The 13,697-nt window shown below is 38.2% G+C and overlaps 2 protein-coding genes across 2 annotated transcripts in view; one reads left to right on the plus strand and one right to left on the minus strand.

Moving 5' to 3' along the window:
* The window catches only part of RPL9 (ribosomal protein L9), a 457,174-nt gene that overhangs the window by 270,334 nt on the left and 173,143 nt on the right, over nucleotides 1-13,697 (minus strand). The window lies entirely within an intron of this gene.
* WDR19 (WD repeat domain 19) overlaps nucleotides 1-13,697 on the plus strand; it is a 111,283-nt gene that overhangs the window by 68,864 nt on the left and 28,722 nt on the right. Inside the window, exons 26-28 of the mRNA XM_049631991.1 lie at nucleotides 225-349; nucleotides 2,282-2,394; nucleotides 4,411-4,479. Coding sequence (XP_049487948.1) covers nucleotides 225-349; nucleotides 2,282-2,394; nucleotides 4,411-4,479 — 307 coding nt within the window. The remainder of the gene's footprint in view (nucleotides 1-224; nucleotides 350-2,281; nucleotides 2,395-4,410; nucleotides 4,480-13,697) is intronic.

A 13,697-nucleotide genomic window follows, 5' to 3' on the forward strand; every position in this document is an offset into this window, starting at 1 on the left:
ATTCTTTATAATTTTTTTTGTTAGATCTAAGTGTTTAAATTCAAAGTCTATTTGTTGTGGTTAGTGTAGGAGAGAATGTTTTTCAAATACAAGCATATAGTATAAAACTGCAGTTTGCCTAATGCATTTTTTAAAACGGTTTCTCATAGTTGCAAAAAGATCTCATTTTGTAAATGACAAACTTATTTTAAATGAGCCAAGCTGATTAAAATACTTTGTTTTAGGTTTTTCCTACAGTTAGGTGACTACGGGTCTGCCATCCAGTTTCTTGTTATGTCCAAATGTAATAATGAAGCTTTCACCCTGGCTCAGCAGCACAACAAAATGGAAATCTATGCAGACATTATTGGTAAATACCATTGTTTTCCCTAATTTCTCTTACAGATTTGTATCCTAGAAATACTTGACCCTTAGGACCTAATTATCAACTTGGTATAACCCACAAGCACATGCACACACACCATTTATACAGAGACGCATACATATTGATGTGTTAGATTTCAAGATTCCTACTATCTTACAGGTGAGATGGAATTATAAGACCCGTTTTCAAAAATTAAGATTTTGGGGTGACTATTAAAAGAAGCCAGATTTCCCAAATTCTGCTGTTTGCCAACCAGTGGTAAAACAAGGTTCCAAAATGAACGTAATAAAAAATGCAGAGGAATTTTTGAAAAAATAGTTTCATAAGTTTTTTAAATTGAGTTAAAAATTAAGATTATATGATTCTACTTTGATGAAGAGTGATATACACAAGACGTATTTTTTTCAGAAGAAAGTCCAAAAGAGGATTTTATATTCTGAGAACATGTGCTTTTAGGTTTTCTTCCCTTATGTGCAATTTTCTTAGAAACTACTGAAATAATTTTCAGATTTTGATTTTATGGGCCATACATAACATTATTTTTGGTGGTATTTTATTTTGTTTTATTTTCCCAATATACATAGCACAAGTTTACCATTTTAACCATTTTTAAATGTACAGTTCAGTCATATTAACAGTGTCATACAGCCGTCAGTCACCACCATCCATCCCCAGAACTTTGAATCGTCCTGACCTAAAGCTCTGTACTCATTACACAGTATGTCCCCATTCCCCGCCCCCCACCGCCCCTGGCAACCACTGTTGTACTTTCTACAAATCTACATAAATTTGACTACTCATAGTATGTCATATAAATGGAATCCTGAAGTACTTGCCTTTTTGTGTTTTGTTTTTTAAAATTTACGAAATGACTGTAAGAATTGATGATAGGATTTATGAGAAAATTTTTATTTCAGTTTCAAGGAAACAAAAATAGGTAAAAGCATCTTCTCATATCTTAGAAAGTCATCCAGATAATTGGAGAAAATAAGGAGGTAAAGGAAAAAAGGAAATACGAATACAAGTGATATTAGAGTTATTAATTTTTAATTCGACAGATAACATTTCTTAACATTACAAATCACTATACCACTAACCCATTTAAGTTTTTCTCATTTCATAAGGATGTGGCTTATCCTGCATCACACACACACACACACACACGCACACGCACGCACACGCTTTTTGTCCACCTTTCTTTACCCTCTTCTATTACAAACTCCCTATCTGCCTTGGGCTGGAGGCCCAGGGCTGTTGTGACACTTTGGTATTGTAACAGGACTCCAATACCCATGGGTAAATGTAAACAATGAGTTGGAACTCCTGCAGAGTTGAGGTCCTTCTTCCACTGTGCTTAACATATTTAAGCTTCAAACCAAAAGAAAAACAGTAATAAAAGAAAAAGAGTAATTATCTTTAAATGGCATCTATCAGCCACTTGAATAGCATTTTCCTTCCTTGTCTGGCAAATGCGGACAATTGTCGAAACCAGGCCTTGCTGAGAAAGGCGGATAGATTACGTTTGTATTATGGTTGACTTCTGATTGTTCTTAGACTCTCGGCAGAATGCGATTGCGATTTGTAGTCATAGTTGTTCCTGTTGTTTTAGGAAATGAGATTGAGACTCTTAAAGAATGATAAAAGTCACCAAGGGTGATGTCTGACCATAGCCTACATTCTCACAAGGCTCGTAATTTTCTCTCCTGATTCCTGGTGAAAAGAAAATGGAACAGAGCTGGTATTTGGGGGAATGATGGTGGATCTGTTTTGTGATGAAAACAAACACGATAATAACACTGATATTTACAGTTACAAATTTTTAATCACCTATTTTTAGATCACCTGTATTTGGATCTTATTTTTAAGTTAGCAATAAAATATTGCTCAGATATTTTACTCCGTGAACTTCTGTTGTAGGTTCTGAAGGTACTACTAATGAAGACTATCAAAGCATCGCCTTATATTTTGAAGGAGAAAAAAGACATTTTCAGGCTGGAAAATTCTTCTTGCTGTGTGGCCAATATTCACGAGTTAGTATTTCCTGAGAAAATATACATTGGACTCCACAGGAATGCTAATAAGATTCTTTCTTTATTTTTTTAAGTAATCTCTATGCCCAATGTGGGGCTCAAACTCAAGAGTCCGAGATCAAGAGTCGTATGCTCTACTGACAGACAGCCAGATGCCCCAGCAATATTTTAAAATTATATTATTGCTTTCAGACACCCAGACCTGAAATATCAAAGTTAACTTTAAATCATTCTCTCTCTCCCACAGCCAATCACATTCTTCCCCTGTAATATCTCTGACATTGTCCCTTTTCATTCTAACTATCATCAACTTAATCCAAACCTGGGTCACTTCACTTATTATATTATTACAATATTATTCCTATTTTCTAGTTTCTGTTCCTATAACTCATCCTTCATTTTATTCCCCAAACAGTACTTACTTTCACTGCTACAGGGCCCCTAAAGCAGGAGTTATGGCGTTCAAGCAAGGGATATAACTCAGTGAAGCTGTGTGTTCATTGTGTTCATTGGGTGTTCACTGGGGACTACCGGGTGCCACCTGTTTGGTCTGAGGGAAACATCTTCTACTTACCTCCAGAAAATTGTTGCCCTTCAGGAGTTGGGCCCATGTGGGCTAGATCATAGGACTTTTCATGAGAAATAGAATTCTAGGTCTCCCAATTTTAAAACATGGGCCCACATATTTGTAGAATACCTTGCCTGCCAAAGAAACATGTCTGTGTGTGAACTCAGCCTTCTGGCTACCTATTTACTGTTTCTAGCCACTTAAAGTCCAGATTCCTTAGCTGGCACTCAAGAGAATTCCCACAGATTGACCAACCAGCTCCTGCACTTCCCAACCTGGCATCCAGCTGTTTCCATTAAGAAACATTCCATGGGGCGCCTGGGTGGCTCAGTCGGTTAAGCGTCCGACTTCAGCTCAGGTCATGATCTCACACTTCATGAGTTCGAGCCCCGCGTCAGGCTCTGTGCCGACAGCTCAGGGCCTGGAGTCTGCTTCAGATTCTGTGTCTCCCTCTTGATCTCTCCCCCTCCCCCACTCATCCTCTGTCTCTCTCTGTCTCAAAAATAAATTAAAAAAACATTAAAAAAAACATTAAAAAAAAAAAAAAGAAACATTCCTGCTAGCCTTTTCCCATTCCTGTTCTCCTCTAGATCTCTCTCTGCCCTCTTTCCTACCTACCACAGACCTGTTCATCTTCAGGTCCTTTTTCCTTCATGGTACCTTCGGATCACCCCCCTGTTTAATCAACTTTTCTTCCTTAGAGCACCAATGAAAACAAATGGTCATACTGCCCATTGTCTCTTAAACTTTTATTATAACCTTAAATTTCTTCATAGGTGTAGTGTTTAGGAAGTAGACAATTATGATTTAAAATAATTGGTTCCTTATAAATATCACATTACACAGATCTCCCCAATTAGGTTGTGTATAATACAACAAGAGGGGCTGTGTCATATCCTTCCTGGTATGCTCCATAGTCTCCTATACATAGTAGCAGGTTGGCAATAAATATTTGTTGAACGAATAAATGAATGAAAATGATTATATCTTCATAATGAAAGAGGACTTATTTTTCACTCTCATCAGAAGTCAGAACTAAATTCTTCAGAGGGTTAACTGGATCCTTCCATTTTTAAAATTCTACTCAGCCTTTTTGGTTTTTTTTTTAAGTTTATTTTTGAGAGAGAGAGGGAGAAAAAGAGGGAGAGCAAGTGTGGGAGGGGCAGAGAGAGAGAATACGCTGTCAGCACAGAGCTCGAGGTAGGGCTTGATCTCATGAACCATGAGATTGTGACCTGAGCTGAAATCAAGCATCCGGCACTTAACTGACTGAGCCATCCAGGTGTCCCTCAGCCTTTTAGGTGTATATATTAAGACCCAGACTGTGCAAGCCCCTAGTTGAGAGGTGGACACTTGCATAAACTGTAATTACTTTGTGTGAAAACTTTGTTTTTCCCAATGTGAAAGCAGTCTGAAAGTTTTTAATTGCTATACATTTCTCATTTCAGGCACTTAAACATTTCCTGAAATGTCCGAGCCCAGAAGAGAATGCAGCAATAGAAATGGCGATTGAAACTGTAAGTGAGCTCTGTAATAGGACTTTTGAGAATATTGATATTTTGAAAAACATTTTGAAGAAATTTCCAAACATACAGAAGTAGACCAAATATTGTAACCAACTCATCTGACTTGTACCCATCATCTGACTTCAACAGCTGTCAGCATATGAGCAATCTTATTTTTTCTGTACCCCCACCTCTTTCCCTGTGTTATTTTCTTTTTTTTTTTAATTTTTTTAAACGTTTATTTATTTTTGAGACAGAGAGAGACAGAGCATGAACGGGGGAGGGGCAGAGAGAGAGGGAGGCACAGAATCAGAAGCAGGCTCCAGGCTCTGGGCCATCAGCCCAGAGCCCGACGCGGGGCTCGAACTCACGGACCGTGAGATCGTGACCTGAGCCAAAGTCGGACGCTTAACCAACTGAGCCACCCAGGCGCCCCTCCCTGTGTTATTTTAAAGCAAATCACAGACATCATGTCATTTCATTTATGGGTACAAAGTCTATCTATAAAAGAAAAGAACCTTTGGGTTTTCTTTTAGGTATAACTTGCATGTAGTAAAGTGCACAAATCCTAAGTATGTAACTCTTTTTCTCATATTGCACTGATGTAACCCCTACTGAGATCAAGATATAGAACATTTCCAGCTCCCAGAGGCTCTTATGATGTCTCATAGTCACTGGCCAAGGGTAACCACAGCCAGGGGTAACCACAATTCTGACTTCTGTCCTTATAGATTGGTTTTATCTGTCTATGTATTTCATATAAATGGAATTGTACATATGTACTATTTTGTGTCCAGTTCCTTCGAATCAACATATAGTCTATTAATGCATGTGTATTACTACATGCATTACTACATGCAGATGGTTCATTCTTACTCATTGCTGTGTAGTATTCCACCCGATGGCTATACCACAATTTATTTCCTATTACTCTGTTAATGGACATTTGGGTTGTCTCCACTTCAGGCATATTATGAGTAAAGTTGCCACAAAGTTGTTCATATCTTTTGATGGACATAACACTCTGCCTTATTGGGTGTATATCCAGGAGTAGAATTGTTAGGTCATAAGATACACATATTTTGGCAATAGTTGTATCAATTTACACTCTACCAGCAGTATGAAAGAATTTAGTCGCTCTCTTTACTAACACCAATCTATGTCATTATGACTACTGATAGAGGTGTAGTGGTATCTCATTATGGTCTCAATTCATTTTTCTAAAGACTAATGATATTGAGCACCTTTTCATATGTATATTGGCCTTTTGGATATCCTCTTTTCTGCTATTTAAATCTTTTTTCTAATTTTTAATTGTATCATCTCATCTTATTCTTACTGATTTGTAAGACTTTTTATAATTTCTAGATACAAGTCTTTCCATCATATATATATATATATATATATATATATATATATATATATATATTATCTCTCCAACTGTGGCTTGCCTTTTTATTCTTCGGTAGTGTCTTTTTTTTTTAAGTTTATTTACTTTGAGAGAGAAGGAGCACAAGCTGGGGAGAGGCAGAGAGAAGGAGAGAGAGAATCTCAAGCAGGCTGTGTGTGGTCCATGCTCAGGGGCTCAGACCCACAAAACTGAGATCAGGACCTGAGTTGAAATCAAGAGTTGGACGCTTAACCGACCGAGCCACCCAGGTGCTCCATCTTCGGTAGTGTCTTGATGGAAAGAAATTCTCAAGTTTTAATGAAGTCCAACTTACGAATCTTTTTTTTTTTATGGTTAGTGTTTTTTAATCCTATTTAAGAAATCTTTTCCTATCGCATGGTCATTAAGCGATTTCTCTTATGTTTTCTTCTAGGTATTTGATTGTTTTAGCGTTCTTATTTAGTCCTATGCCCATCCTGAATTAACTTTTGTGTATGGTGTGAGGTAGGAATTAGGAATCTTTTATTCCCCAAATGTATATCCAGTTGATCCAGCACCATTTATCAAAATACCATTTTGCCCCCACTGAATTACCATAGAACATTTGCCATAGATGAAATGACCAAATATATGTGAGTCTAGTTTTGGATTCTGTATTCTCTTCCATTGATTTGTCTTGCCTGTCACAATACCACACTGTATTACATGTATTCTTTATTATAATCTACTTCCTGTCGCTGTGGATTTGCCTATTCTAGACAATTCATATAAGTGGATCCATACAATATGTGACTTTTGTGTCTGGCATCTTTCTTTCAGAAGGTTTTCAGCGTTCAGCTGTGCTGTAGCATGTACTAATACTTCATTCCTTTTTATGGCTAAAGATTCTGTTGTATGACTCTACCACACTGTATTTATTCAACAGTTAATACACATTTGGTTTGTTTCTACTTTCAAGCTTTTATGAATAATGCTGTTAACATTTGTGTGCAATGTTATATACATTGTATATACTCTCTTGAGTGTATGTCTAGGAATTTCTAGGCCATATGTTAGCTCTATGTTTAACATTTTGAGGAATTGTCCAACTGTTTCCCAAAGCAGCTCAACCATTTTACATTACAAACAGCAATGTGTGAGCATTGCAGTTTCACCAACAATCATTTCTTGTCATTGTCGAACATCTAGTTCAAATTTCCCCATCTCCTGTATTTCCCACTAGCTGGCAATTAAATCTAGATACTTAATCAGACATAGATTTGGTGTTTTTAGATGGTGCCAAGTACGTCCTCTTTCATGACATCAGTAGGCTCATGTCTTAATAAGCTCAGGCTGCCGTAACAACATACCACAGACTAAGTGGCTTAAACAACAGAAATTGATTTCTCACAGTTCTGGAGGCTGAGAAGGCTAAGATCAAGGGGCCAGCCAATTTGTTTCCGGTGAGAGCTCTCCTCTGGGCATGTAGATGGCTACCTTCTTGCTGTATCCTCACGTGGCCTTTATGGAGTGCGTTCAGGTGAGGAGAGATCTCTCTCCATTCCTTTTGTTGTAACACCACTGATCCCATCATAAGGTCCCTACCATCATGACCTCATCTAACCCTAATTCCTCCCAAAGGCCCCATATTCAAATATCACCACATTTGTATTCAAATACAAATATGTAGGGCTTCAACATATGAATTTTGGGGGAACATAAATATTCAGTCCATAACAGCCCATCATTTTTGTCATCTCTGTTTTTATGGTGTTAAGATTATTAGATATTAGAATGGTCAGCCTTATCCCTCCATTATGACATTTCCCATCAACCTTTCACCTAATGATTTCAGCACCCATTAATGTTTATTACCTGGATCCATTATTTTGTTAGGGGTTGCAAAATGGCAATATTTGTCATTCCTTCTATTCCATACCAACTATTTTGTTACTGTGAGATAAAGGAAAAATAGAGTAAATACTTGATTTTTTTTTCCCCTCTGCTTACTAGTTTTAAGACTAATGAGTTGCAGGGAACCTGGGTGGCTCAGTTGGTTGAGCATCTGACTCTTGATTTTGGCTTACATCACGATCTCAGGGTCGTCAGATTGGGCCCCCGCATCAGGCTCCACACTGGGCATGGAGCCTGCTTAATATTCTCTCTCTACCCTTACCCCCAATTTGTGCTCTCTCTCTCTTGAAAAAAAAAAAAAAAGAATAATGAGTTGGTTTCCTGCCATCCTCCAAAGGTGACCTCTAGAGATGCTTTTGTTTTTACTATCATTATGAACTCATAGATTTTTCGTATATTTGATTTCAATCCATTACATCCAGTCGATGTTTTTTATGCCCAAATGTGTCTTTAACTATTACTGCATTTTGACACAATCCTATTAATCTTTGATAGATTCCTTGCCCTCAGGTACATGATATTATTGACTCCATTTCTTTTTTTTTGATTATATAAGTTTCAGTTGTACAGCTTTATAATTCAAAATCCATATATACTACAAGGTGATCACCATCATAAACCTAGTTACCATCCATCACCATATAGTTGACTCCCTTCACCACTTAACTTATCCCCCAGCCTCCTTCCCCTCTGGGAAACACCAGTCTGTTCTCTGTATCTGTGAGTTGGTTTTGCTTTTATTTTGTTTTAGATTCTACATATGAATGAAATTAGACAGCATCTGTCTTTGTCTGACTTATTTCACTTAGCATAATACCCTCAAGGTCCATCCATGTTGTCACATTTGGCAAGATTTCATTATTTTTTTTAAGGCTGAGTAGTATTCCATTGTGTGTGTGTGTGTGTGTGTGTGTGTTCCACATCTTTATTCATTCATACTATGAATGGACACTTGTTTTCATATCTTGGCTCTTGTAAATGCTGCAGTGAACATAAAGGCACATATATATCTTGGGGTGTTAGTGCTTTTATATTCTTTGGATAAATACCAAGAAGTGGAATGACTAGGGCATATGGTAGTTCTATTCTTAACTTTTTGAGGAATCTGCATACTGTTTTCCATAGGGACTGTATCAATTTTAAATCCTACCAACAGTGTACAAAGGATCCCTTTTCTCCACATCTTCTCCAACATTTGTTATCTTGTCTTTTTGATAATAGCCATTCTTATAGGTGTTATGTGATATCTTATTGTGGTTTTAGTTTTCATTTTCCTAATAATGAGTGATGTTCAGCATCTTTTCAAATGCCTGTTGGCTATTTGTATGCCTTCTTTGGAGAAATGTCTTTTCACATCCTCTGCCCATTTTTTAATCAGGTTAGTTTTGTTGTTGAGTTGTATGAGGATTTTTAAACTTTTTTAAAAAATGTTTATTTATATTTGAGACAGAGAGAGATAGAGAGCATGCGTGAGCAGGGGAAGGGCAGAGAGAGGGAGACACCGAATCCGAAGCAGGCTCCAGGCTCTGAGCTGTCAGCACAGTACAGTACCTGATATACAGGGCTCAAACCCACAAACTGTGAGATCATGACCTAAGCCGATTTCAGGTGCTCAACCAGCTGAGTCACCCAGGCACCCCCATATGAAGATTTTTTTAAATATATTTTGGATATTAACCCCTTATTGGGTATATAGTTTCCACATATCTTCTCTCATTTCAGTAGGTTGCCTTTTTGTTTTGATGTCAGTTTCCTTTGCTGTGCAACTTTTAGTTTGATGTAATTCCATTTGTTTACTTTTGTTTTTGTTTGCCTTGCCTTTGGAGTCAGATCCATCAAGACATCACTAAGACCAAAGTCAAGGAGCTTACCTCCTATGTTTTCTTCTAGAGTTTTATGGCCTCAGGTCTGACATTCAAGTCTTTAATACATTTTAATTTTTTGTGTATGGAGTTAAAAAGTGGTCTAGTTTCATTCTTTTCAATGTGGCTTTCCAGGTTTTTCCAATACCACTTACTAAAGACTGTCCTGTCTTCATTGTTTTTGCTTTTGTCATAGATAAATTGTCCCTATATATGTGGATTTACTTCTGGGCTGTCTACTGTGTTCCATTAACCTGTGTGTCTGTCTTTGTACCAATACCATACTGTTTTGATTACTGTAGCTTTGTAGTATAATTTGAAATCAGAGAGCATGATACCTGCAGGCAGCTTTGTTATTCTATCTCAACACTGCTTTGGCTATTCAGGATCTTTCCTAGCTTCATACAAATTTTACAATTATTTGTTCTAGTTTTATGAAGTATGCCGTTGAAATTTTGACAGGTATTACTTTGAGTCTGTATAGTGCTTTGGGTAATAGAGACATTTTAAGAGTATTCTTCTAATTCATGAGCACAGAGTATCTTTCCATTTATCTGTGTCATCTTCAGTGTCTTTCATCAGGGTCTTATCAAGGTCTAACCTCATCAAGGTTAGTTCAGGTTTTCGGTACACAGGTCTTTCACCTCCTTGGTTAAATTTACTGCTAGGTATTTTATTCTTTTTGATGCAATTGTAAATGGGATTGTTTTCTTAATTTCTTTTTCTGATGTTTCACTATTAGTGTACAGAAATGCAACAAATTTTTGCATGTTGATTTTCTATCCTACAATATTTAGTTATCAGTTCTAATAGTTTTTTGGTGGATTCCTTGGGGTTTTCTATATATAGTAACATATCATCTCCAAATAGTGACAATTTAACTTCTTCCTTTCCAATTTAGATGCCTTTTATTTCTTTCTCTTGCCTAATTGCTGTGGCCAAATTCCATTTCTTGCCCCAGACCTGGAATCAGTCATTTCTCTAAGAAGGTCTAGTTCCTTTCAGCGAGAAATTGTTTTAGAGACCATAATTTGGGTGCTAGCAATATTCTATTTCTAAGCCTTTTCAGTAAAAGTATTGGCATTTTTTATTATGGCATAAAAATTAGTATTTTCTAAAAGTACCTGAATTTTAAGCTGGAGTGAAATTAGTAAAGTATGAAAATTATTCTCTGGCCATCCACAAAAGGCCATTTTATTTCATTATGAAAATAGTTTCATTCTCTGATTTTGTCTGCATATCCACATTTTCTAAAGCGTATTTCCTCCAGAAAGCCAGACTCAACGCTGCCAGCAACTCTCAAGAATACATTTCCCACCCTTCCTGCTAAAGATGGACTGGAATTCTGGCCCCAAATGCATAAGTCCAGAAGGGCTCTGAATTGGTTAGTTCAGGTGTCCATTACAAGATTAAACAACTGGTGGCCACAAGGATGGAATAATCTGCTTGGGCAAATTAGGTTAAATTCCAACCCCTAGACATTACATCTCTATTGTCATGGGGAATAGGGTCCTCTGAGGCATGGAAGTGTCAATGGAATACCATGGTTGAAATGAAAGTAGGAGCATTTCTCAGAAAAGTTAAAGGAATCGGTATCAGACAAAAGTATAGATGTCCCTTGCAGCTATCAAATTTTTCTCCTTTTATGAGTATTCTTTAATCCTCCCATAGCTACTTCTAGGTGTTGTGCTATATATTTCATTATAATAAATTTTACTAAGTTCAGAGACATGTGGCCTATAAAACCAACATATTTGTGTTTATTATCCATTACTAGGATAACTTCATTCATTCAGACAAGTGCATTCTGCACTTCACTACCAGAGAATTTTCCTGAAGTCCAGTTTTAAATCCTTTTATTCTCTAGCTGCATTGCCTCCCAGTTGCCTCATAATTTGTTCCCAATCTATTCTTCATGAACCACAGAAGCTTAGGTACCCCTGCAGGTGATCTTGTCTAACCTTTTCATTTTATTGGCGAGGAAACAAGAGGTCCCATAGGATGATATGACTTAACCTAAAGCCACCCAAATAGAAAGTAACAGAACTATGACTAAGTCTTCTTTCCAACCAAATTGCCTGTTACACTCCTCTATGTCAGTAGCCTATGCTACACTAACCTGGCCACTTCTACCCGAGTAATTCAGGGCTCCCCTTCCTGTGTTCCTTCATTCTTGTGGTCCCCTACACCAAGGCCACCCACCCTCCTACACCTCTGCCTTTCATACTCCCACGCAACATGCAAGACCCACTTCACACGCAAGCCTTTTGTGAACTATCCTCTGGATGAAATTTCACCGTCCTTAGACTCTTCTCTAAGTACTTTGAACATCACCTATCACTACAGTTATCTCCCTTCAGATTAATAGCTCCTCAAGGTCAAGGACCCATTTCTTCATAGAGTGTTTAGCACATTATGGGCACTCAATAAATATTTGCTTAGTTGAACACATGTTGATTCCCAGCTTAGTGAACACACTATATGGATGATATAAGTTTCCTTTCAACCCTTCATTCCTTTCTTTCCTTTCCACCTTGAGACACCCCCCCCCTCCATTTGAATTTCTTATAATCTGTGCACTCTTACTTGCTGACCCATAATTGAGAATATCTTGAAAATGTTCACAATTTACTAACCCCCACCCTACCCCATCCTCTACCCCTTATGGTTCTGAAATGCATTCTTGGTGCGTGTGTGTGCGTGTGTGTGTGTGTGTGTGTGTGTGTGTGTGTGTTGGTGTGTGTATAGTACAGCCCTACTTGAGAATCATTACCTGAATGAACCCATGATATGGATGAGAAAGTTGGGTCTTCACAGGATCTTTTAACTGTGTTGGGGGCCTTCCTTCTTCTTTGCAGTCAGCTTCTGCCTTCACCACTCTGTAAACCTTCTCTAAAAGGTCCCCACTGCTAAATATAAAAGTCTCTTCTTCTCAGTCTTCACTCCATGTTATGGGAGCATTTTACACTATCATTACTGCATCTTTCTTATGACTCCCTTAGAACACTGCTTTTCCCATTACTTCTCAAATGGTCCCTTCTCAGCCTCTTTCACCGACTCCTCTACTCCAGTATGTAAGTGTTCCTCAGCATTCTGTCTCCATCCTTCTTTAATTTTTTTAAAAATTTTTTCAATGTTTTCTTTATTTTTGAGAGAGAGAGTGCAAGCAAGGGAGGGGCAGAGAGAAAGAGAGGGAGACACAGAATCTGAACTGGGCTCTATCCAGGCTCTGAGCTGTCAGCACAGAGCTCAGTGCAGGGCTCAAACTCACAAACCATGAGATCATGACTTTAGCCAAAGTCGGACACTTAACCAACTGAGCCACCCAGGCACCCCCCTTCTTTTAATTCTTGACAGCCACATCTATTCCTTACTGGCTCCCTTTTCCATCCTAACATTTTGGGTGTGTTCAACCCTCTGAAACTCATATTTAACTGGGCGTCCTGTATTTTTATTTGCTATGTCCAGCAATATCAGATAGCACTGCTTAACATCAGTCCAAGCCCTTTATGGGTATTAACTTATTTAATCCTTAAGACAATTCGGTGAGTTAGGTATTTTTTTTATCCTCATTGGGGTCCCAAGAGTAACCAGGTGATCTTTTGACCTCGGGCAGGCTGACCCCAGAGCCCTTGCTTTACCATGTCTCCATACTGGCGCATTCACCCAAAACCATCCACAAGAGCCATCGAGATGATAAGCTGTACAGGATTTCTCTTCCTTATAGCATCGCTTCCTTACAGCAGTGGCAAAAGCAGAGGCAACAGATTTGTAAAGGCTTAGCTTTCTTGCACTGACGACTACCACAGTGAGTGAAGTGTGTAGAAATTCTGCAGCCCCAAGGGCCTCTCCACCCCACACGTTCACCACAGTCTCTTCTGCACAAGGAACTTCCAAACTTTTATCTTTTTCCCTCAAGCATAGCAAGCTAGGCCACATGTTGCTCTGTCCCTCGTAACGGTTTCCTTCTTTTTCTGGTGGCTCTTTGCACTGTATCATTAATACAAGCACAGCACTGCCCTCTTCAGTGTTCGTTCCCTTTGGTGGAGCTCCAGTTGCATTGTTGGCTCACCCCTATTTTACAG

The sequence above is a fragment of the Panthera uncia genome, chromosome B1 (assembly GCF_023721935.1).
Source record: "Panthera uncia isolate 11264 chromosome B1, Puncia_PCG_1.0, whole genome shotgun sequence".
In the NCBI taxonomy this organism is placed as follows: Eukaryota; Metazoa; Chordata; class Mammalia; order Carnivora; family Felidae; genus Panthera; species Panthera uncia.